The sequence below is a fragment of the Trichomycterus rosablanca genome, chromosome 10 (genome assembly GCF_030014385.1).
Source record: "Trichomycterus rosablanca isolate fTriRos1 chromosome 10, fTriRos1.hap1, whole genome shotgun sequence".
NCBI lineage: Eukaryota > Metazoa > Chordata > Actinopteri > Siluriformes > Trichomycteridae > Trichomycterus > Trichomycterus rosablanca.
In genome coordinates, this window is record NC_085997.1 from 3,950,117 (window position 1) to 3,976,968 (window position 26,852).

The window sequence follows — 26,852 nt, forward strand, 5'->3', positions numbered from 1 at the left end:
TTTGAATCACAGAGAGCTAAAAGAATGCCATATATGAAAAACTGCTCCATTGTCAGCACATTAGGGCTGAAGTTTTTTGCCGAAAAAGCAGAAGCAGCGTCATCTCATGTGCTGTTTGTTTGTACAAATCAAACCTGATTCGTTATTAATTCCGTTTTTGTGATTGTTTCTAGCCCGGCTGTGTGAACACGACAGAAGCCGACATCAAAAAATCCTCCAGGATGAAACAACCTCACAAAACACGGAAGGTAAAAACCTCCTCAAGATTATTCCCCTCACTCTCACACATCATGCTGAACATCAAAATCCTGCTAAAGTAGAGAGAGAATTGCTAATAAATCTTTTCAATAGAGACTCCTGTGGCTGGCCTGCTACCGCTGAGATCCGGGGTTTGAATCTCGGTAGTGCTATCAGACGGTCGGGTGTCTAGACTGAAAGATATATGATGGACTAGTGTCTTGGGGAAGGGGGTTATGGCCGAAACAGCCTAGACATTCAGTGCTTGTACCGAAGCCCGGATAAAAGGGTTGCATCAGGAGGGGCAAACTGTGCTGTGGTGACCACTTTTCAGAGCTGGTCTCACAAGAACCATTTGAATTAATGGCTCAGTGCTAGGTCAGTATTTAGAGCTCTTGGTTGTCAATTGGCAGATTAAGGGGTTTGAATCCTGGCCTTGCCAAGCAGTTACCGTTGGGCCCTTACCCCTATCTGTTTTGTCCCTGCTCTCTGAGATATGCAGACAATCATTTTATTCCACTGTAGAAGTGTGTATGTAGGTTTCCACTGGGTATTTTATAGGCCAAAAACATGCAAAAGGAGGATTGGCTGCTCTAAATTACTTCTACATATTGCTCCTCCTACTGCTACTACTACTACTGTTAGTACTAGTGCTGCTACTCTAATACTACTCTACTACTACTGTAGTACTAGTGCTGCTCCTCTAATACTACTTCCACTGTTATTACTAGTGCTACTACTCTGCTACTGTTAGTACTAGTGCTGCTACTCTACTACTTTAGTACTAGTGCTGCTACTCTACTACTGTAGTACTAGTGCTGCTACTCTAATACTACTTCTACTGTTAGTACTAGTGCTGCTACTCTACTACTGTAGTACTAGTGCTGCTCCTCTAATACTACTTCTACTGTTAGTACTAGTGCTGCTACTCTACTACTGTAGTACTAGTGCTGCTCCTCTAATACTACTTCCACTGTTAGCACTAGCGCTGCTACTCTACTACTGTAGTACTAGTGCTGCTACTCTAATACTACTTCTACTGTTAGTACTAGTGCTGCTACTCTACTACTGTAGTACTAGTGCTGCTCCTCTAATACTACTTCCACTGTTAGCACTAGCGCTGCTACTCTACTACTGTAGTACTAGTGCTGCTCCTCTAATACTACTTCTACTGTTAGTACTAGTGCTGCTACTCTACTACTGTAGTACTAGTGCTGCTCCTCTAATACTACTTCCACTGTTAGCACTAGCGCTGCTACTCTACTACTGTAGTACTAGTGCTGCTACTCTAATACTACTTCTACTGTTAGTACTAGTGCTGTTACTCTACTACTGTTAGTACTTGTGGTTGTGGTTGTTGTTGTAGTCGGTGTACGGTCTACAGAACGATGTCCGCAGTCACAGTCCCACACAAACCAGCACACCTGAAGTTAAAGAACCCACCGAGGATGAGCTGAAGGAAAAGGTACCAATAAATATATTACTTACTTGTATGTAACTTAAATCATCTTAATGCAGAAAACGATGCCCTGAAATGATGCCCTGTAACTGTGTTTTTATTTTGCAGATACAGTACTGGCAAAGCCAGATGGACAGACATCGATTAAAAATGTCGAAAGTGGCTGAGAGGTTTGTTTTGTTTTCTCTCGTTGATGGGGTCAGTAGTGGGAAACATGGGGGTGTTTAAAACATGACTGATGGAAGTATGGGTGATTGCAGTTTTAATTGCAGGTTTAATTTACCAATAAAAAATGTGGAAAATATGAGCAATTTATTGTCAGAACATTCAAATTAAAACTAAAAATTAAAATCAAAGTTTTAGGTAAACAAAATGTGAAACGTGTTTATAGCCAAATAATAACTGTTGATGTGTCCAGATATAAGAAATGAATGGGTCAGAGAGTCGAAATTTTCATACCAGTTACAGTGTTTGCTACAATTTTTGGATGTCTACTACTGCTGCTTCTACTTTTAGTACTAGTGCTGCTACTACTACGATTACTACTACTACTCTTAGTACTAGTGCTGAACTACTACTACTACTATTACTACTACTACTACTCTTAGTACTAGTGCTGCTACTCTACCACTACTACTTCTACTCTTAGTACTAGTGCTGCTACTCTACCACTACTACTTCTACTCTTAGTACTAGTGCTGCTACTCTACCACTACTACTTCTACTCTTAGTACTAGTGCTGCTACTCTACCATTAGTACTAGTGCTGCTACTCTACCACTACTGCTGTTAGTACTAGTGCTGCTACTCTACTACTATTACAACTACTTTTTAGTTTTAGTTCTGCTACTCTACCACTACTACTACTACTCTTAGTACTAGTGCTGCTGCTACTACTACTACTACTCTTAGTACTAGTGCTGCTGCTACTACTACTACTATTACTACTTCTACTTTTAGTACTAGTGCTGCTACTCTACTACTACTACTACTACTCTTAGTACTAGTGCTGCTGCTACTACTATTACTACTTCTACTTTTAGTACTAGTGCTGCTACTCTACTACTACTCTTAGTACTCGTGCTGCTACTCTACCATTAGTACTAGTGCTGCTACTCTACCACTACTGCTGTTAGTACTAGTGCTGCTACTCTACTACTATTACAACTACTTTTTAGTTCTAGTTCTGCTACTCTACCACTACTACTACTACTCTTAGTACTAGTGCTGCTGCTGCTACTACTACTACTACTACTCTTAGTACTAGTGCTGCTGCTACTACTACTACTATTACTACTTCTACTTTTAGTACTAGGGCTGCTACTCTACTACTACTCTTAGTACTAGTGCTGCTACTACTACTATTACTACTACTACTCTTAGTACTAGTGCTGCTACTCTACTACTACTTCCACTTTTAGTACTACTGCTGCTACTACTACTATTACTACTACTGCTACTCCACTACTACTTCTACTTTTAGTACTAGAGCTGCTAATCTACTATTACTACTGTTAGTACTAGTGCTGCTCTTCTATTACTACTACTACTACTAAAACTCTAACTACCACTGCTGCTTCTACTACTATTTCAACTACTAAAACGTACAAGTACTGATAGTACTGCTACTCTACTACTTCAACTACTAACTCTTACTTCTACTATTACTTCTACTGATGCTGATACTCTAAGACTATTACAATGCTTACTATTATTGCTACTGCTACATGTATTAATACCACTACTGCTGTTACTGCTACTAAAACTCCTACTACTATGTCTGGTCTTTCTTACAACAGTTTATTGTCTTATACGGAGCAATATATGGAGTACGACCCCGTCTTCAACTCACCTGAACCATCAAACCCCTGGATCTCAGACGACAATACACTCTGGGAACTGGAAGCCAGGTAGGAATCCACTGGAACCACTGGGCTAAAGGCTGTACAGGGTGTACAGGGTGTTGAGCTCCTTACACACTCCCATTCACTTACATCAGCCAGCAAATCAACTGCATATTTTTGTAGTAGGAAATAACTGGAGTACCCAGAGGAAATCTGGACATGGGAAAAAGTCAAACTTCTGAGATGACAGTGACTCGAGGGAAGGTTTAAAGTGAAATTCCCAGCAGGACGATGCTGTGCTGTTTTTGCTGAGAAATAAAACGGGTGTTCATGTGTGAATCCGACTTCTCTCTCTCTTTATGACAGTAAGGAGCCGGGTCAGCAGAGGGTGAGGCGGTGGGGTTTCAGCTTTGACGAGGTTCTAAAGGATCCCGTAGGAAGAGACCAGTTCCTGAAGTTTCTGGAATCAGAATTCAGTTCAGAAAACTTGTGGTAAGTTGGAATATTGGTAAATGACTACTGGCATTCATGCACTAAATACGTATATCTTGACCTTTTTTACACCAGCCAGCAGTGAGTTACACTATGCCCTATGTGTTCCTCCACTACTTGTGTCAGTGCCTATACCAAAAAAGCAGGAGTCACTGTTGAGGCACCAATAAAAAAAAAAAATCATATCCGACCACCCCGCTCTCAGACACACCATTTGTGTCTGTCGAGTGTCTGGCCAGGCCAGTAGCACTGCTAAGATTCAAACTTAGGAGCTTAAATTGTTCATGTTGGTGGGTAAACATATAAGACTGCTACACCAAATTCTCTTACAGGTGTTTATTTGGATGGAGGCCATAGTATCTGATTTCTACTCATCATACCATTCAATTTCAACCATTCAAATTATAACTGAGTGAAACACTTTGTTGGAAAAAAAAGCTGCCACTGTTTGGAATACAGTAGAATAATAACATTAATAACAGTATTATTAAAGTTTAATGTATGTGTAATGCGGCAGGTCATGTGACACCACTGCTTAACCAAGGTAGAACAATACTGTGGCTGAAAACCACAAACAAAAATAGGTAAAGAGGTAAAAATATCAGAAACCAACAAAGCAACAAGTGAAATTATAAAAATACCCGCAGCCCACAATGGAGAAAGTGGATAGAAAAGGGATCAAGCAGAAATGAAAACTAGATGTCACAATATGGCGGATAAAGTAAAAATAAAAAAACAAGAACAAGCCAAGGATGGCATCCAAACCCACCAACTAGTGCATAAATGGCAAGGCAGAAGGACATGAGTCTGTATTTTCAAAGGTAAACATGTAATGCTACTGTTTTAATAAATAGGAGATAAAAAGATGTTGACGAGCTCCATTCTTGGGGCCTTTGCTGCCCTCCCCGCCTCAGACATAGCCAATTATGTCTGCATGCAGCTGCCTGATTGGTCGATAGCACCGCAAGGTATTTGAACCCTTGATTCCAACACCTCACTGTCACTGCTGGACTGAGAATAGTCCACCAACCAAAAATATCCAGCCAACAGCGCCCCGTGGGCAGCGTCCTGTGACCACTGCTGAAGGTCTAGAAGATGACCGACTCAAACAGCAGCAGTAGATGAGCGATCGTCTCTGACTTTACATCTACAAGGTGGACCGACTAGGTAGGAGTGTCTAATAGAGTGGACATGGTATTTAAAAACTCCAGCAGTGCTGCTGTGTCTGATCCACTCATACCAGCACAACACACACTAACACAGCACCACCATGTCAGTGTCAGTGCAGTGCTGAGAATGATCCACCACCTAAATAATACCTGCTCTGTGGTGGTCCTGGAAGAGTCCTGACCATTAAAGAACAGCATAAAAGGGGGCTAACAAAGCATGTAGAGAAACAGATGGACGACAGTCAGTAATTGTAGAACTACAAAGTGCTTCTATATGTTTGTGTTTTGTCTGCCTGATCGTTTGGCATGTCTGTGTGTCGCAGGTTCTGGTTGGCCGTGCAGGAGTTAAAGAAGAGGACGATCCGTGAAGTACCCAGTCGTGTGGAAGAGATCTGGCAGGAGTTCCTCGCCCCTGGGGCGCCGAGTGCCATTAACCTCGACTCCAAGAGCTACGACAAAACCATGCAGAACGTCAAGGACCCCGGACGCTACACGTTTGAAGATGCTCAGGTCGGGCTGATTTTACAGTATATTGGTTACGATTTAGAAAGTCTGGTACAGTGTTAGGCCAGATGACGATATTGGGCGATTAGTGGAAAAGACTCTGGAGGGAAGCCAAAACTTCCTTCATTTCCAAAAGTCAGGTAAAAGGATGAAGATCAATTTTCAGTCCTCATGGGCGCCCCCACATCCACCAGGTCAGACCTCAGATAAACTGCCCCATCTGAATCGCCAACTTATGGTGGAAAAACCCAGTCTCACATGGAGACTCTGTAAATGCAATAAGACAGAAAGAAAATAACACCCTTTATACTCCCATCAGTAAGCTTGTATGGCTGTGGAAGATTCTACTTAGTTAGAATAGGAACTGGTCCAAACTGGTCAGCTAGATCTGGGCTTTGGAGGTCATAAAATGCAACATGTACACCATGTACACATCCAGTAACATTCCATTGTTGCAGTATTCTTGGAACATTGGTAAATGACTACTGGCATTCATGCCCTAAATATGTCTACTCATTCTGAGTATCAATAATACTGCTAGTGTAAAAAATTTTCCCACATTCTTTACCTTATTTACAGCAAGCATTAACTCCTGGACTATCCACTTGGGGTGCTTAGGTGACGTAGTGGTACATTATGCCAGCCTACTGACGCTGGGATCCAGGGTTCAAATCCAGGGTGCTATAAGCCAGTTGGGTGTCTACATACAGACATAATTAGCTATGTCTGAAGGGGGGATTGGTGTCCTGTCTGGAGTGTGTTACTGCATTGCACCCACTGATTCTTGTGCATCCAAATCCAACCTGTTCCTGAAATTAAATTACTGTCACTCACTTGTCAAGATCATTTTTTGTGTGCCGGTGCCTCTGGTTTTTGCACCACTAAGCCACAGATCATAGTAGGACGTTAAATGCTTAATTTAATGTATACTGAGCTACGCTGTCCGGAACCACTTGTTATGTTTTTCCCCTCATTTATTAGGTCTCCATTTCAGTCTAAACATCTTCCAGTGTCACAATATCTGTTACATGTATTTCTGAGTAGTTGTTTCCGCGTTCTTTATGAACACGCGGCCTCCAGTCCTCCGGTCCTTTGTCACTGTGGGCTGATGTATTATCGCTAATGGTACTTGATGTTTAAGTGGGCGACAGAGTGAGCCTGCATTTTAACACCCACAGCATTCTGACTCAAACGCACTCCACTTCCTGTTTAAGAGGTTTCTGTGTCTTGGGACATTTTCAAACTGAATGTTGTTATTTTGACAGAATTGAGTGGTGTTTTGGGGGGGTTTGAACTAGTGACTAGTGATTAAGCTGCTGCAAAAGGATTCGACTACAGCTCACATGGCCTAGGCAAGAGTTCAAGGCAAATGTATTCATATAGTTAAGTAACACTGTCATAGCATGAAACAGATATTTTATGCAAAGCAAGGTACCTTTATTCAACCAGGCAAGACATTAAGAACAAGTTCTTATTTACAGTGACAGTCTGGCAAGTGCCAAGGAGCACTTGTGGAAAGAAGAATACAAGGAAAAGAGGGACAGGGGAAAAGAAAGCAAAAAGAAAAGAGACGCATCACACATTTTATAAAACAAATACAAGTATCTTTAAAAATGCCCTTGATTGAATCCTTAAGTGCAGCAACTATGTCACAGATTCCAGCAAATTGAAATAATATCCGACCGAGGAGTCTATTGGATTTATGGGTTTTTACTCTGATTTATTGTGAAGACCTTGTATTATACTCGGCCACAGACATCGGGTGCAGTAACTGAGTTAGATAAAGGGGAGAGTAACCAAGAAGAGTTCTGTAAATAAACATGAACCAGTGGATATTATGACATATAGAAAGATGGCCATTTAACCAGGGAGTACAGAGAGCAATGGTGTGATTTATAGGGGGCATTAGTGGACTGCACCCTTATAGGGGATACAGGCTATTAGTGGCCCTTTTACCACCGTAATGATCATTTTTGAACACCAACATTGACAGCATCCAGAGCAACTTATCGAAGTGTTTCTTTTGTGGCTTGAGATCTACTATTTCAGTCGACAGGTCATCGTGATTGCGATGTGCTGAATGGTTTCAGCCAGGTTTAAAAAGTCTGGACAGTAGCTGCTGTTGTCAATTCTCAAGCAGTCTTCCAAGTGTTCATCAGTAAGGGTGGACTGATATTTGGACTTATTTATTTTCATGTTGAAAAAGGCTATTTCACACAAGTAGGTTGATCCAAAAATGCTGTCAAATATGTGGCAAATTTTCATGTTTGGATATTTTTCTCAGCCAGCAAGTTCCAAAATTGTCTTCACAAACAGTGTAGATAACAAAAGGAAAAATGTAAAAATGGTGCAAACTGGCTAATGATTAATGAAAACTTTCAAGATCATTAGTGCTGTAGGTGGGCTGAGGCGTAGCTATGGTAACAAACTGTAAATTAAAGAAACGGTGGCCACATTTCATGTCAATCGTGTTGACCAGTTTGAATGAGACCTGATCTACTGTGTGATCGACTGGTAGATCACGATCGAGGTATTGGGCACCCCTGCTCTAATACAAAAGACAACAGTATTACAATTAGTACATTCATGGTGGTTAGTTTTGTTTTTAATATCTAGTAAAAAGGTAATATTAAGGACAGCAAGAGACTTTGTAAGCAAGTGAGTTGTGTTCCACCAGCTGGCTGGTAGCACCAGTACCCTGGTGCCTTTCCTCCTTGAGTCCTGAGTGATAAATCAAAATTAGGCAGGCTTCTGGCTTAAAGGGTGTGAGTTGCACATGGGGGATTGAGGCAGGTCTAGGCTACATCACTGTATAGTCTTGCCTAAATTAAATGTGAGCAGCTACGGCACAGCAGTGGGGTGATTTGGCAGTGGTGGATTGAAAAGCTGGCATGGGGCTGCATACATACCCAGCCTTTAATGTACTGAGATCTGCTTTAAATTGTAACGTGAAAATAATAATCACAATACACGGTCCACTGACTTAAGTCCATGAATCAGTCACATTTTAGTCACGGCGACACAGTAGTGTTAATTTTCATAGTTCAATTTAAATAAACCACCAGCCGTAGTATTAAAACCACCTCCTTGTTTCTACACTCACTGTCCATTTTATCAGCTCCACTTACCATAAAGAAGCACTTTGTAGTTCTACAATTACTGACTGTAGTCCATCTGTTTCCCTGCATGCTTTGTTAGCCCCCTTTCATGCTGTTCTTCAATGGTCAGGACCCCCACAGGACCACCACAGAGCAGGTATTATTTAGGTGGTGGATCATTCTCAGCACTGCAGTCACACTGACATGGTGGTGGTGTGTTAGTGTGTGTTGTGCTGGTATGAGTGGATCAGATACAGCAGCGCTGCTGGAGTTTTTAAACACCTCACTGTCACTGCTGGACTGAGAATAGTCCACCAACCAAAAACATCCAGCCAACAGCGCCACGTGGGCAGCGTCCTGTGACCACTGATGAAGGTCTAGAAGATGACCGACTCAAACAGCAGCAATAGATCGTCTCTGACTTTACATCTACAAGGTGGACCAATTAGGTAGGAGTTTCTAATAGAGTGGACAGTGAGTGGACACGGTATTTAAAAACTACAGCAGCGCTGCTGTGTCTGATCCACTCATACCAGCACAACACACACTAACACACCACCACCATGTCAGTGTCACTGCAGTGCTGAGATTGATCCACCACCTAAATAATACCTGATCTGTGGTGGTCCTGTGGGGGTCCTGACCATTGAAGAACGGTGAAAGCAGGCTAAAAAAGTATGTAGAGAAACAGATTGACTACAGTCAGTAATTGTAGAACTACAAAGTGATTCTATATGGTAAGTGAGTGTAGAAACAAATAGGTGGTTTTAATGTTATGGCTGATCGGTGTATTTTCATCACTCGTATGAATCCCTTATAGTGCTGCTACGCACCCCTAGTTGGAAAACTCTGAAATAGACCAAAGCAGCACCAACACTGAAGATGCAAATTGAAAACACCCCCAGCTCTGGGGCATACGAGGACCAGCTGTGCATGAGAATTAAATTCACGGCTCATCTGTTTCAGGAGCACATCTACAAGCTGATGAAGAGCGACTCGTACAGCCGCTTCATTCGATCCAGTGCCTACCAGGAGCTTTTACAGGCCAAGAAGAAGGTAAAGTTTCTTAAACAACTAAAGACTGCTATCTAACCTCAATCAGCAAGCACATCTGCCCGGCCTGCTGTTCTTTTCTGCACGTTTCTGCCCTCTGCTGCCTCCTCTTTCTCATTTTCAACCCAGTCTGCCTACTGGCCCACTCGGTCACCATCTGCTTCATAATATCCCAGTTTATTTTCTCGTTTTATTTCCCCGTCAAGCTTTCATATGCACTTTTTTTTTTTCATCCACTGCCAATATTTCTCCTTTCAACTGCCCCATTTATAATTCCTTTGATCTGTTCAGTTATTTGCTGCCTCATGCTACCCTCTGCTGCCTCTTCTGTCTCCTCTCCGCCCACCTCTTCCCCCTAGTGCGTAGATCTGTCCTCGGCTGCCTCCTACTGCCCCAGTTTTGCATTCTGCTTTCAGTGCTTGTCTCTTCATTTTCTTTTATTTATATGGGTGGGCACTTGTCCAAGAGCTTGTTGGGCGCCCCATTCCAAATCCATGGGCACGATTATAAAGCTCCTCTCACTTTGCTGCTGTACAGCTGCCACTCTTTTAAAAAGGAAGGCTTTCCATCATGTTTTGAAATGTGTCAATTTATCTCAAAGGTGTTTAATACAGAGGACAGGGCTCTGTGCAGGCCACAAGAGTTCCTGGACATCAAGCTCATTAAACCATGTCTTTAGGGACCTGACTTTGTGCACAGGGGAACAGAATAACCTTCAAGCAACATATATTCACTGCCCAGGTGATTGTAATCATGGACTGGTACAAAAGCAGCACCAGGAAAGGCTGAGTCTTTGATGAGTAAAGATGACCAGAGGATCTCCAGACTGTCCACAAATGTGTGAGAAAATGATTGAAATGTTTAAAAACAATGAACCTCAAAGAAAGATTGGAAGGGATTTGCATATTTCTCCCTCTACAGTGCATGATATCATTAAACCATTCAATGAATCAGGAGGAATTTCAGTGCATAAAGGCCAAGGGTGCACACTTAATCCCTCAGACGGCACCGCATCAAGAACCACCACTCAACAATAGCTGATATAACCACATGGGTGAGGGATTACTTTGGCAAACCTTTGTCCAGCACTACAATACAGAGTTACATGCACAAATGCCACCTAAAACTTTACTGTGCAAAAAAGAAGCCTTATGTTAACCATGTCCAGAAGCGGCGTCGACTTCTCTGGGCTCGGAGGCATCAAGGATGGACCATCACACAGTGGAAACGTGTATTGTGGTCAGATAAATCAGCATTCCAGGTCTTTTTTGGAAAATAAATGACCAAAGGCAAAAAGGACCATCCAGACTGTTATCAGCAACTATTTTTTTCTGATTTGGGGTTGTAATACCAGTACAATAGGACAGCATTTGGGATTTTGTATCTGCTTCCAGGTATTGGGTTACAATACACACATTGACTAAGCAGCACTTATGTACCTAGACCAGGATCTAAAAAATGAAGTAAAACTTACATGAAAAATGAAGATAACTTACATATTATTATTTCCTTTCTTTACAGAAAAGTAAGAACTTGTTCTGAAGGAGTATTTGGATGGTAAGTTTATTTATTTATTTATTTTTAATTTTTCCCCTTTTTCTCCCCCCTTTAGCGCATCCAATTGTTCAATTTGCATCGTGCCTCTTCTCTGTCTATGCCGAACTCTGCCCTGACCGAGGAGATCGAAGCTAACCCACATCCCCTCCGAAACATGAGCAGCAAGCCGGAGGCATTTTTGCCACCCACACATTGATGAGTGTTGTGCCACCTAGCGTTGCATGCGGAGAGACACACCCTAAGGGCACTCTTCCTCATCTCTGTGCAGGCGCATCTAATCAGCCGGCAGAGGTCGTAATCGCATTCTGACAGAGAGAGACCCGCATCCGGTTCCTTGTCCCGCCCCCCAACTGAGCAACCGGCCAATCGTTGCTCATCCAGCCACTCAGCCTCGAACCGGTAAGGCAGAGCTGGATTCGATACGATGTACTCAGAATCCAGCTCTGGTTGCAGCATGTCTTCTTACTGCTGCGCCACCTGAGCGGCGGACGGTAAGTTTATTTAAAAATACAATTCAGTCAAAGATAAGTATTACAGTCGGGGCATGTGGCTGACACGAGGCTTTTGGGTGGGTCTAATCAGCGTATTGTCAATATTATTTGCATAATGGTCATTATGCAAATCGCCTACATATAAGGTTGGGGTATTCACCACCAGCTCAGACGTATCTCTACAACAAACTTGTGTCCAGATGAACTGATTCAATTTTGTGGATTTGTGTACCTGGATTATTGAGCATGCATCAAGAGATTTTTTTTGCCATGGTTACAAAATTAAGGGCCAGTGAGTACCACAGATCATCATTCACCTCAGAAAATATCTGCGTGGCAAATAATACTCTGGTAATTCTATATACTTTATGTTTTGCATTTGATTGTGTTGTGAATGTGCTGTACTGATGTACTGACATTTCTGGCTTCTTCCATGCAGGTTCTTCAGTCCTCCACCTTCTTGCAATCACACTTGAGCTGTAGAAGAAGAGTAAACGATTTGTACAGTCTTTCCATGTACTACAAAGCATCATAAATCCACAGGAATGTAGAGCAGTCTGCATGTCTGATAGATGGAGGTCAGCTATGGATTTCTGTTCTATTTACACGTCTGCATCTGTCCCGGCTAAGGACTTCTTTTTATTTTTTACAGACTTCCGTTTGCTCAGTCAGTATGGATTCATCTTTAAATTCAAATGAAATTTAGAAAATTGTGGATTAAAACAGGCTGTCAGCATAATCAGAAATATCTATAAATGAACCAAAGACTCTGATTTGAGGAGAACAAAGCTAACCCACGCCCCCTCCGACACGTAGGCAGCAGCCGTATGCATCTTTTCACCTGCATTAGGCGAGTGCATATATGCGAATCAGCCCTGTGTACGGAGAGACACACCCTGAACAACGCACTCCTTCCCTGCCCCTGTGCAGGTGCCATCAATCAGCCACCAGAGATCGTAGTTGCATCAGTTACCAGGAGACCCTATCTGGCTTACTACTACCCCACCCCTATATGAACAACAGGCCGATCGTCGTTCATGTGGCAGTGCTGAGATTCGATACGATGTATTCGAGATCCCAGCGCTGGTGTGCTGGAGTGTGTTTTTACTGTAAAACGTTAATATTATTTTTCATATGGGCCTCAGTCACATCTCAGACACAACCAATCATGTCTGTATTTAAACGCCCAACCGGCTGATAGCACCACTGTGGATTCGAGTAGTGGGCTAGTGTAATTTACCACTGCACTATCCGAGCACCTAGTTATTCATTCACTGTCTGTTTTATCCTGGTCAGGGTTGATTAATTGGGCGAAAGGCAGGAAACACCCAAGACAGGTAACCAGTCCACACACACCAATTTTAGTAGCTCCAGTTAACCGGACTGGATGTCTTTGGATTTATGGTGGAAATGGGACCATCGGGGAAAACCCAAGTGGCGAGACGAGAAACAGAACCCAAGCCCTTCATGCTGTGGGGAAACAGCGCTACCCACTGCGCCAGCGTCCTGCTCCACCACAAAATAAATACAGTGAACAGCACAGTGGAGCAGCAGGTAGGTCGGATGCAAGCAGCATCAGGACCTGGGTTTGGTTTGTAGGATAGTGCTAGCTTAGTTGTTAAGGTACTGGACTGGTGATCAGACGTTGTCAATGTTGGGCCCCCTATCAAGGCCCTTTATCCGGAATTTCTTGCTTTGTATTCCTAATTCTAAGTCACTTTTGGATTTTAAATAATGGTTTACTGAATGCAGTACATGTAAATGCAAAATGTATGTTCTCCAGGTACTTTACATTCCTCCCATGTTCTATAAACATTTTATGTTTACATTTATGGCATTTAGCTGACGCTTTTATCCAAAGCGAGTTACAGTTACTAATACAGTGCAAGCAATTAAGGGTATAGGGCCTTGTTTAGGAGCCCAACAGCGCCAACAAATATGTTGGTAAACTTACTCACTGACTTTCTTAGCCACTTATCCAATCAGGGTCACGGGGGGGGGGGGCTGGAGCCTATCCCAGCTTTTCAATGGGCGCAAGGCACACAGTAACACCCTGGATGGGGCGCCAGTCCATCGCAGGGCAGACACACATGCACACACACACACACATGAACCTATAGGGCAATTCAGTGTCTCCAATGAACCTGATTGTATGTTTTTGGACTGTGGGAGAAAACCGGAGCTCCCGAAGGAAACCCACACAGACACGGGGAGAACATGCAAACTCCAGAACACACAGAAACGACCCGGACAGCCCGGCCTGCGGATCGAACCCAGGACCTTCTTGCTGTGAGGCGACAGTGCTACCCACCGAGCCAGCGTGCCGCCCGTGTTGGTAAACTAGCTAGTCTAAATTGTACCTGGTGTGAGTGACCCAGTGTTTCGGCACAAGCCCTGTTAGTTCATAAGTAATGATGAATAAATGAATGAATCAATTCATTTAATTCAATTAATTGTGTTTTATAATTACTCGTAGGTCTTTTATATTATGCTGGTTCATTTATATACATTTCTGGATTTATTGATGTATTTTAGATTTTGAATCCATAATGCATCCATAATGAATCCATATTAATATAGTTTCACACATCAGCTCTAGCTGTCTGTTGTAATCTGTGAATAGTAACAAAATGAGTATATACTGTACGAACTGTACTATATTGAAGTTGGCAAGCTTGTTTATTATTTTATGAAAGAATTGTATGATTTCTTTGTAATTTATCACGTTTTCCTTCACGGTTAATCGCACTGCCACATGTTAACACAGGTGTAAAGGGATGTTTAAATGACATAGTTGCCTCGGACATGCGTTTTGTAAATTTCTGTACATATCCGGGATAAGCAAAGAGAGAAAGTAAAGTTTAGAAACACTAAACTAAGAATAAGTGTATTTTTAATTGCACAATCATCCTGTACCCTATTTTTGATTATAATTATAATAACGGTCGACCGAACACATCACGTGATAAATGTGAATTACAGTACTTACATGCAGCGTTCACTGCCTCATATTCGTTCACGAAGTTCGACGCTCAGTGTATGAAAGGATGACGAAAGGATACAGAGCTGGGTGGGACACTAGACAAAAAGCAAATAAACAGTTAGCAAACAGTACAAGGACAAAATAGTTCATGCATCACTGAATCATTATTCTTTACATCATATTATTACACAGATCGAGGGTGTGTTTGAATGCAGCATCGTCTGAGGGATTAGGTAGTGGTCTTCGATCCGATACCAAGTAAATACAGGGCCAGTATCGCTGATACCGATACCGATATCGATACTTTTTAATAATTAAGGTAGATGCATCATCAAACTGCTAAATCTGAATGAATTTTCATGACCTTTAAGTGTACTATTGTAATACATACATTTATTGTAAGTAGCTGCTCTCATTCGGGTTGTAAATAAATTCAGTTCTTTAAAGCGGTCCGATTTCTTGTTTCTGGTGCTTTACTTTCTCACAACATTACCATCATGGTGTATCACCACCAAGCGGCTAACTCATACCACATAGTTGTGTTTGCTGGGTGAATAAATATGTACATTTTTAATACTGACTGAATATATGTGTCCTTGTTCATTTAAAATAAAAAATCGATGCTATCCTGTTTACATTTATAAGCACATAGTCAAAACATAAACACACGGAATAAGAGCCTCACTACGCATGCTCCGATTCATTTGTGTAGGGTGCGCAAAGTGTGTAAGGTGCGTCCATACTTTACGTACACTATTATCTCCATAAAATCGGGTTTCAGTTAGTGGTGTGCGATATTGCAATATTTGGTATAGATCCGATACCAAGTAAATACAGGGCCAGTATCGCCGATACCAATACCGATACTTAGGGCTGTGCGATATGACTAAAAAACTCATATCTCGATATGCCTTTGAGAAGTGGCGCTATACGATACGATACAATATAATGTAAACTTAAGGTACAATGGCAGACCACTTATATTAGCTTATATTGTTTATAAGTTATCTTAAAAATACAAAACATTGTAGTGTTTATATTTTGTATTATTACAGGGCTGTATTTGTATTCATATTGACAACATTTATATCAAACAAACCAGCAGAATCTCACATTTATGCTCCATTTTACTACACAGAAATGAGTATAAAAAAAATCCCGAAAAATATTTGATAATAGTTCAATATTTAATAATGCTTTGCCATCATTGCAAAATGAAAGTGCATGTTAAACAACAGCACAGCGACCCAGATCAACCACACAGCAGCATAAAATCATAACCGCTGCCTACCTGCGTGTTGTTCCATGATATATGAATAAATCATCTAAAAAATATATATAAATATAATAGTTAAAAATATATAAATATATCAGTTAAAAATATAAAAATATATCGCTTACAAATATATAAATATATCACTTAAAAAATATGAATATATCAGTTAAAATATATGTAAAAATATCACTTAAAAATATATAAATATATCAGTTAAAAATATAAAAATATATCGGTTACAAATATATATAAATATATCACTTAAAAATATGAATATATCAGTTAAAATATATAAATATAATATATCAGTTAAAAATATATAAATGTATCAGTTAATAAATATGTAAATATATCAGTTAAAAAATATATAAATATATCAGTTAAAAATTTAATAATTAAAAAAAAACATTTCTTCCTGCAAACTGTATTTGGGATACAATTTCAAGCTTTGAAAAAAAGAGTTACTAATAACCTGACATTATGATTTTACTTTAAATTTAAAGTCAACTAAAATTTGATCTTAGCTCTTTAATTTTAATTGTTATTAAAAGGAATCTACTTGTTTCCACACAACAATTCACTTCATAATGATAGTACACCATCTGTAGATGTGACTCAGTTAATATCAAGTCATTCTGATGTGTCATTTTTAAATAAAAGCCTTTATATTGTCAAATTTCTATTATTTTAACTCTAGACTGTTATTAAAAGGAATTATCTAGTTTCCACAGAATAATTTCACTTCATAATGATAGTACACCATCTGTAGTTTACACTCAGTTAAAATCAAGCAATTCTGATGTAATATTTCTAAATAAAGGCCTTTAAATAGTCAAATTTCTATTATTTTAACTCTAGACTTTATTAAAAACGAATTTTCTAGTTTCCACAGAATAATTCCACTTCATAATGATAGTACACTATCTGTAGATGTAACTCAGTTAATATCAAGCAATTCTGATGTGTCAATTTTAAATAAAAGCTTTTATATTGTCAAATTTCTATTATTTTAAATCTAGACTGTTATTAAAAGGAATTCTCTAGTTTCCACACAACAATTCCACTTCATAATGATAGTACACCATCTGTAGATTACACTCAGTTAATATCAAGCATTTTTGATGTATTATTTTTAAATAAAGGCCTTTAAATAGTCAAATTTCTATTATTTTAACTGTAGACTTTATTAAAAACGATGATTTTTTGTTACAAATGCAGTGTCTTAATTTTTACAATGTATAGTTATTTTTCGAATATTATTTTAGTGTTAAATGCTGTAATGCTTTTAAAGTAGTCTTTGCTGTATTTGCTGTAATTAAAAGACTGCATTACTGTGATAACAATTACAGTAAAGTGATTGCTGTAAATAGGTTACAGTAGTGTGAAATTACTGTAATAAGAGCTGCAGTACTGTGATTATTACTGTAATAAATATTACAGTATTTTATAGATACTGTATTTAAATTTGCAGTATGCGTACTGTAAAATTTATTACAGCAACTTACCGGCTAATTGCTGCCAGCAAGTTACTGTACATTTCACAGTGTCCTTTTTACAGTGTAGGTACAAGTCAGCTTAAGTGTTTAGTAAAAAGGTGATGAAGGTTTTTAATCGTTTTTTAAAGACAGCAAGAGACTCAGATGTTCGGACAGACAGAGGAAGTTCATTCCACCACTTGGGTGCTAGAACAGAGAAGAGCCTTGATGCTTGTCTTCCTTTAGTCCTGGGTGGAGGCTCAAGTCGAGCGAGACTAGTGGCTCGGAGGTTGCGTGGTACAGAGCGGGGTTTGATTAGACCGCGAAGGTAGCTTGGGGCTGGTCCATTTTATTATCAAGCAATTCTGATGTGTCATTTTTAAATAAAGGCCTTTATATTATTATATTTCTATTATTATCAATCTAGACTCTAATTAAAAATAATTCTATAGTTTCCACACAACAATTTCACTTCATAATGATAGTACACCATCTGTAGATGTCACTCAGTTAATATCAAGCAATTCTGATGTATCATTTTTAAATAAAGGCCTTTATATTGTCAAATTTCCATTATTTTCAGACTTTTATTAAAAGGAATTCTCTAGTTTCCACAAGACAATTCCATTTAATAATGATAGTGTACCATCTGTACTTTACACTACTAAAGGCCTTTATTTAAAAATGACACATCAGAATTGTTTGATATTAACTGAGTTACATCTACAGATGGTGTACTATCATGATGAAGTGGAATTATTCTGTGGAAACTAGAGAATTCGTTTTAATAACAGTCTAGAGTGAAAATAATAGAAATATAACAATATAAAGGCTTTTATTTAGAAAAGACACATCAGAATTGCTGTCAGGTTATTACCAACTCTTTTTTTCAAAGCTTGAAATTGTATCCCTAATACAGTTTGCAAGAAGAAATGGGTTTATTTATTTTTTTCATTTTTAACTGATATATGTATATTTTTTTTTAATTGATAAATGTATATATTTTAACTGATACATTTATATATTTTTAACTGATATATTTCTGTATTTTTAACTGATATATTTATATATATTTTAACTGATATATTGATATATTTTAACTGATACATTTCTATATTTTTAACTGATATATTTCTGTATTTTTAACTGATATATTTATATATATTTTAACTGATACATTTCTATATATTTTAACTGATACATTTCTATATTTTTAACTGATATATTTCTGTATTTTTAACTGATATATTTATATATATTTTTAACTGATACATTTATATATTTTAACTGATACATTTATATATATTTTAACTGATATATTTATATATTTTAACTGATACATTTATATATATTTTAACTGATACCTTTATATATATTTTAACTGATATATTTATATATTTTAACTGATACATTTATATATATTTTAACTGATATATTTATATATTTTAACTGATACATTTATATATATTTTAACTGATATATTTATATATTTTAACTGATACATTTATATATATTTTAACTGATATATTTATATATTTTAACTGATACATTTATATATATTTTAACTGATATATTTATATATTTTAACTGATACATTTATATATATTTTAACTGATACATTTATATATATTTTAACTGATACCTTTATATATATTTTAACTGATATATTTATATATTTTAACTGATACATTTATATATATTTTAACTGATATATTTCTATATTTTAACTGATACATTTATATATATTTTAACTGATATATTTCTATATTTATAACTGATGTAGTCACGTTCAGGTCGTGACTTTTTTTTATCAGTTTTTCCAGACGCTATTACCGTAATGTTTAGTATAGGCACATCCTTAAAAACAACGTGGAGGCTGATTTGACTGAGCATTTCGAGGTGGAGGCTGGCTTGACCGCAGTAGTGAGCTGTGCATGTAAGATGTAAGATGTAAGATGTAAGATGTAAGATGTAAGAGATGTCTGTACAAACATGATTTCGTTTACTTTCTAATTAAACGGGAGAAAAGTAAAACTGGAGTGTTGATATTATCGATATAGATGTGCAGTATTCTAACTATACGAAATACAGCTGTGAGTTAATATCCAAGGTAAACAACACGGGAACGTGTTAGCTGCTAAGCTAATTGCAGTGATTTCTGTCTCTATAAGCACTCTGTATTTATAACTCTATTATATTAATATTGGAATACATACATGTTTGTCAAGTTTCTTGTTTCTTTCTTGTTTGCTTAACTTTCTCACAACGTTACCACCATGGCATTATTCCCCTCGGGATAAGTGAAGTAGCTATCTATCACCACCAAGCGGCTGACTCGTCGTTGTGTTTGCAGGGTGAATAAATATGTACATTTTATACATGAAGTGACCGAATACGCGTGTCCTTGTTTATTTAAAATAGCTGCTATTTTGTTTGCATTTATAAGCACGAAGTCAAAAGAAAAGAGCACTTATTCACCAAAACAAACAAACGGAATAAGAGCCTCAATGCGCATGCGCAGATCCGTTTGCGTAAGGTGCGTTCCGTATTTTACGTACGTCTAATGTACTCTATTATTCCCATGAAATGACCCTATTTCTGTATAAGGGTGATTCTTCAATTGCGGGCTCTTTTGACCATCTTAACTTTTGAAAAATAAAATTAGCGAAGTGGCATAGCAAAATGTCATTATGTGTTGGTAATGACGTGTTGCGGTAATGACAATTTTTAAAAAACTAGCAAGGCCATGGATTTGCTGAAACTAGTCAACAGCTAGTACAAGATGCACTTTAAATACATATAAATAATGTGTACATTTCTTTTTATTTTTTTTGGTAAAGTACTGCCATATTAATGTAATATTTACCAAAGTAGCAAAATATTGATGTTTAAATCATCATAAAAAATGAAAATCATAATTATTTTGGTATGTAATTTCTTTTAGTGATGCAATGAATGATCTTTTTAATACCTAAAATATTTGTTTTGTAATAAAGTATTTTTAACACGAATTTATAACTTAGGGACGTAAAAGTTCCCCCAATTGAAGAATCACCCATGTATTTCTGTAAGTATTTCTGTAAGTATTTCTGTAAGTATTTAAAAACTTACAATCTTCCAATGCCTACCAACATACTGATGTCTTAGGATTTTAATTTAAATACAAATATGAGAGCTCAAGATCAGTGGCGGTTCTAGGAGGGGGCCAGTGCCCCTGTGACAACCAGCTTGGCCCCCTCTACGGCCCCCCTAGGAATACAGTGTATGTAACTCAAATTGAATATGAAAAAGAAAAGGACTGAATAAATGACACAAGCCGAGCAAATGCATTAAATGGTGAGTCTTTGTTGATCTGTTTACATCAAACTCAAGGAAATGTAGACTGAAAACTGCATAAATAAAATGTTGAATTCTTTTGACTATCAACTGTTTCCTCTTAATGCCCACAATGCACATTTGGGCAGAAAGTGATTGGCCCCTCTAACATAGCCTCTGGCCCCCCCACCTCACATGGTCTAGAACCGCCACTGCTCAAGATCTCAGCAGCATGGCTGGATTACTGACCGGGCCAGTGGGGCCAGCGCCCGGGGGGGCCCTGGCCCAAAACATTTTGCCATGCCTATCAACATTTATGATACAATATATTTTTATTTCTGAGGGCCCTCCATTTTAAGGATCCTCTGACTATTAGGGACTTTGACCCCAGGGCCTCTTGGGGGCCCTAGCCATGCTTTTGGGCCCTAGCCAAAATACTTCTCTGTTATAGTTGACTCCACTCCAGACCTTGCTCATGTGGACCAACTTACTTTTATTTTCAGGTTTGTTAATAATGACGGACATGTAGTTGAGCGTTTTCTAGCTTTTGAGCCTATTGAAAACCATAGTGGGGACAGTTTGGCAGAGTGTGTCGTTGCTATGGTGGAGAATCTGGGCCTAGACTTATCCAACTGTAGGGGCCAGTCATATGATAATGCAAGTAACATGTCGGGAAAGTACAATGGAGTCCAAGCTCATCTTAAACAAAGAAACCCTTTGATTTGTTATGTCCCCTGTGCAGCACATTCACTGAATTTAGTTGGTGTCAATGCTGTTGACAGTAGCCCAGAAGCTGGACGTTTTTTTGACTTTGTACAGTCAATGTACACATTTTGTGCATCATCTACACACAGGTGGGGAAAGGTTTTCCGTGATACTGATATCAAACTCACACTGAAATCACTGTCAGGTACTCGATGGAGCGCAAGAGCTGAGTCAACTAAGGCTCTTTGGAAATATTATGCACAACTGAGAGAGGCATTGAATGATATGTCTAAAGATATGGAGGAGAAATGTGTAACTCGAAGTGAAGCCTCTGCACTCTGTGACAAATTGGACACGTTGGAGATGGCCTTCATGGCATACTTCTGGGACACAATACTACAGAGGTTCCAAGCCACAAGCCTGCAGCTGCAGAAGCATGATATTGACATATGTACAGCTACACAACTTCTCTTGTCTTTACGAGACTTTGTGGCAGCACAGAGAGATAACTTTGAGGTGTTTGAAGGGGCAGCTTTAAATGTCACCACTGCTGTCTCCCAAGAGTACAGGCATGACCTCCAGCGTACAAAGAAGCGCAAAATTATGTCTGATGATAGTGCAGAGCCAGGGGCCCAGACTATCCTTAATCCGTCCTTGGTGCCATACGGTGCGTCTCGTAGAGGAGAGCCCCCTGTGCGGTCCGGGCGAGCTTCTGGCCCTCTGGTCGCCCTGTAACCCTAAAAAACCACTTATGTTCTCCGGGTCACTTTGAAAATATTGACCCCTAACAGTAATCTTTTTTTTTACTTGGAGCTAGGAGGACGGGGACAGTGCCATACGGCTTCTGGCCCTCTGTTCACCCTGTAACCCTAAAAAACCACTTATGTTCTCCGGGTCACTTTGAAAATATTGACCCCTAACAGTAATCTTTTTTTTTTACTTGGAGCTAGGAGGACGGGGACAGTGCCATACAGTGCGTCTCGTAGAGGAGAGGCTCCTGTGCATTCCGGGCGAGCGTCTGGCCCTCTGTTCGCCCTGTAACCCTAAAAAACCACTTATGTTCTCCGGGTCACTTTGAAAATATTGACCCCTAACAGTATTCTTTTTTTTTTACTTGGAGCTAGGAGGACGGGGACAGTGCCATACGGTGCGTCTCGTAGAGGAGAGCCCCCTGTACGGTCCGGGCGAGCCTCTGGCCTTTTGTTCGCGCTGTAACCCTAAAAAACCACTTATGTTCTCCGGGTCACTTTGAAAATATTGACCCCTAACAGTAATCTTTTTTTTCACTTGGAGCTAGGAGGACGGGGACAGTGCCATACGGTGCGTCTCGTAGAGGAGAGCCCCCTGTGCGGTCCGGGCGAGCTTCTGGCCTTTTGTTCGCGCTGTAACCCTAAAAAACCACTTATGTTCTCCGGGTCACTTTGAAAATATTGACCCCTAACAGTAATCTTTTTTTTTACTTGGAGCTAGGAGGACGGGGACAGTGCCATACAGTGCGTCTCGTAGAGGAGAGGCTCCTGTACGGTCCGGGCGAGCCTCTGGCCTTTTGTTCGCGCTGTAACCCTAAAAAACCACTTATGTTCTCCGGGTCACTTTGAAAATATTGACCCCTAACAGTAATCTTTTTTTTTACTTGGAGCTAGGAGGACGAGGACAGTGCCATACGGTGCGTCTCGTAGAGGAGAGCCCCCTGTACGGTCCGGGCGAGCTTCTGGCCTTTTGTTCGCGCTGTAACCCTAAAAAACCACTTATGTTCTCCGGGTCACTTTGAAAATATTGACCCCTAACAGTAATCTTTTTTTTTACTTGGAGCTAGGAGGACGGGGACAGTGCCATACAGTGCGTCTCGTAGAGGAGAGGCTCCTGTACGGTCCGGGCGAGCCTCTGGCCTTTTGTTCGCGCTGTAACCCTAAAAAACCACTTATGTTCTCCGGGTCACTTTGAAAATATTGACCCCTAACAGTAATCTTTTTTTTTACTTGGAGCTAGGAGGACGGGGACAGTGCCATACAGTGCGTCTCGTAGAGGAGAGGCTCCTGTACGGTCCGGGCGAGCTTCTGGCCTTTTGTAGGAGGACGGGGACAGTGCCATACATGGCTGGATTACTGACCGATGCCTATCAACATTTATGATACAATATATTTTTATTTCCAAGGGCCCTTTATTTTAAGGATCCTCTGACTATTACGGACTTTGACCCCAGGGCCTCTTGGGGGCTCTAGCCATGCTTTTGGGGCCCTTAGCCATGCTTTTGGGCCCTAGCCAAAATACTTCTCTGTTATAGTTGACTCCACTCCAGTCTCTGGAGAATCTGGGCCTAGACTTATCCAACTGTAGGGGCCAGTCATATGATAATGCAAGTAACATGTCGGGAAAGTACAATGGAGCAACTCTTTGCCTAGGGGCCCAGACTATCCTTAATCCGTCCTTGCTCAGCAGTGGTGGGATAAACTTGTTGGGCTAAACCTTTGACTTTTACATTTTATAACAGTACAGACTAAGTAAAATTGTATTCATGCTCCTGATCTAATCTATAAAACTTTTTGAACTTCTTACCCCTAAAACTTCATCGCGATCGCTCTTTTCTGCAAACTAAAATCTTCTCCACATCCCCAGAACTGAACTAAGTACCATGGGTGACCGGGCTTTCTGTTCTGCTGCTCCTCGTCTATGGAATGCCCTTCCCGACCATCTGAGAATTTAAAAAAAGTTTACGTCTAAAAACGTTTCTTTTCACCAGAATTTATGACTCTTAAATAACCGCTGATTTTATGATGTATGTCTCATGATGCTAGAAGATTAGAAGAAGATATCCTTTTTTTTTATCATATATACATATACAGGTGTACAGTACAATGAAATTCTTTCTTCGCATATCCCAGCTTGTTTGGAAGTTGGGGTCAGAGCGCAGGGTCAGCCATCGTACGGCGCCCCTGGAGCAGACCAACTGCTCAAGGACCCAACAGTGGCTGCATAGCAGAACCTGGATTTGAACCACCAATCTTCCACAGCCCAAAGCTCTACCCACTAGGCTACCACTGTCCCTTGATGTTTATATTTGTTTTATATTTCATGATGTTTTATATTACTCTTTTTCTGTAGCACTTTAAGATTTGTTTTCATATGTCAAGTCAAGTCAAGTCAACTTTATTTATATAGCGCTTTTTACAATAGACATTGTCTCAAAGCAACTTTACAAAATCCAGGACCAACAGATACAAAAACCCCTGTTGAGCAAGCCGAGGGCGATATAAATAAAATGTATTATTATTATTATAAAAACGTATTTTAGTCAAACTTGTTTTAATTTCATATATCTGCTTTAATTTACTGCATTTGTTTCTATTTTTCTTTGCAGTTTAAAAATGTGTAAAACTCACATTCTCTCTCATCTATTATGACATTTTCACTATGAACTTTGTAATTCTGTAAATACCAACTTTATTCCAACGTGAATAAAGAGATCCGAGAGGAACAACAGTCTGTCACTACTGAATTCAACTGCAAGTCCTGAAATAACCAGCAGAGGGCAGAAAAGCTTCATTTTCCGTTCTCTTATTACAGCTCTCTTTATTACCGTGTGTGTGTGTGTGTGTGTGTGCGTGCGTGCGTGCGTGCGTGCGTGTGTGTGTGTGTGTGTGTGTGTGTAAATTAATAAATGACTGATTAAGTTAATAGATCTTGGTGTTGCTTGTTGTATCACTAATGATTAAGAACTGTATCCCTACACTGTGGCTCTACTTTATTTAACGTTGGAAAAGCCAAACAACTGACCAAAGTAGAGATTTGGACTTCTAATGGGACTGGTATTCTAAGCTGATATATAGATCTGTACAATTTATGATACCAATACTAACATAAAGAAGCAATACAATCCATGTGAATACCATTAAACATGTAAACATAAACACAAGACTTAGATCTGACATATCTGTTTACCAGTATAGATAATACATGGTTCTTATGTGTACAGAGACATACAGATGTGAATAGGCCCTAAAATACAACGATTGTGTACAATTATGTTATGCATTTAAATTCCTGTTAGCCCAGGGTTCAAATCTCAGCAGTGCTATCAACATTGGCTGTGTCTGATGAACAGCCAGAGCTATTGGAAGGCACACTTGTCAGTGCGCTCTCATTACCGATCCCAAGCCCGGATAAAAATAGGAGCTTTGCATCAAGAAGGGCATCCGGCATAAAAAAAAATAATAAAAAATGGGGCAGTTGTGAATCGGTGATCCGATGTGGTGACTCCTGAATATGGAGCAGCCCGAAAAACTACAAATAAATTGTTCTTAGTGTTAGATTATATTATACAACGATCAAGAGACATCTGATTGGCTGGCAGGTTTGTATTCTTTATAAGGAGAGAGTTCTGGGTGCTGGAGCCTATCCCAGCTTTTCAATGGGCGCAGGGCACACAGTAACAACCTGGACGGGGCACCACTCCATCGCAGGGCAGACACACATACACACACCCATTCACCTATAGGGCAATTCAGTGTTTCCAGTTAACCTGACTGCATATTTTTTGGACTGTGGGAGGAAACCGGAGCTCCCAGAGGAAAGGAGAACATGCAAACCCCGCCTGGGGATCGAACCCAGGACCTTCTTGCTGTGAGGCAACAGTGCTACCCCCTTAGCCACCGTGCCGCCCACCTTTATAACAGAGAAAAAGATTTTTTATTCACAGATTCAGATTCAAATTTGAGTGCCGCACCGGTGACGGTTCAAGTGTGTACACATGTGAGTGTGTGGGGCGGGAATGAAGGGGTATGTTCAAGCTCAGGGGTACAAATCAAGAGAATAAAAAAGTGAAGGGGTTAGAAGTGGGTGTGTCTCAAATAGAGAGAGAGAGAGATGAAGTGAGAGAGTAAAGGAAAGAAAAGAGAGAGAGAGAGGGAGAGTGTGTGTTATTCTGATGTGTTTGGTGATGGGAGCCAATAGAAATCCTGCGGTTTGATAAGATCCACATGCGGGTGACGGAGAAGAGCCAGAAACAAGAGTTCAAACACAGTATAGAGAGAGAGAGGAGAGAGAGAGGAATAGAAAAGCTCAATCCCACCAAGCAGAACAGAACTTATACAGCAGAAGATCGAACTGGTTCATGTTTAGATCAGCATCTGCTGCTTCTGAGAAATAAATCTCTTTCCATGGGCATCAGAGTGGCTTTCACTGCACGACCCGTCCTC

The 26,852-nt window shown here is 39.8% G+C and overlaps 1 protein-coding gene across 1 annotated transcript in view; it reads left to right on the plus strand.

Annotated features, from left to right (window-relative positions):
- rgs7b (regulator of G protein signaling 7b) overlaps positions 1–11,397 on the plus strand; it is a 62,171-nt gene extending 50,774 nt beyond the window's left edge. The window contains exons 10-17 of the mRNA XM_063003552.1: positions 174–248; positions 1,604–1,702; positions 1,805–1,866; positions 3,495–3,605; positions 3,906–4,031; positions 5,524–5,710; positions 9,769–9,858; positions 11,377–11,397. Of these exons, the coding sequence (XP_062859622.1) occupies positions 174–248; positions 1,604–1,702; positions 1,805–1,866; positions 3,495–3,605; positions 3,906–4,031; positions 5,524–5,710; positions 9,769–9,858; positions 11,377–11,397 (771 nt within the window). The remainder of the gene's footprint in view (positions 1–173; positions 249–1,603; positions 1,703–1,804; positions 1,867–3,494; positions 3,606–3,905; positions 4,032–5,523; positions 5,711–9,768; positions 9,859–11,376) is intronic.
- Positions 11,398–26,852: the final 15,455 nt, after the last annotated feature.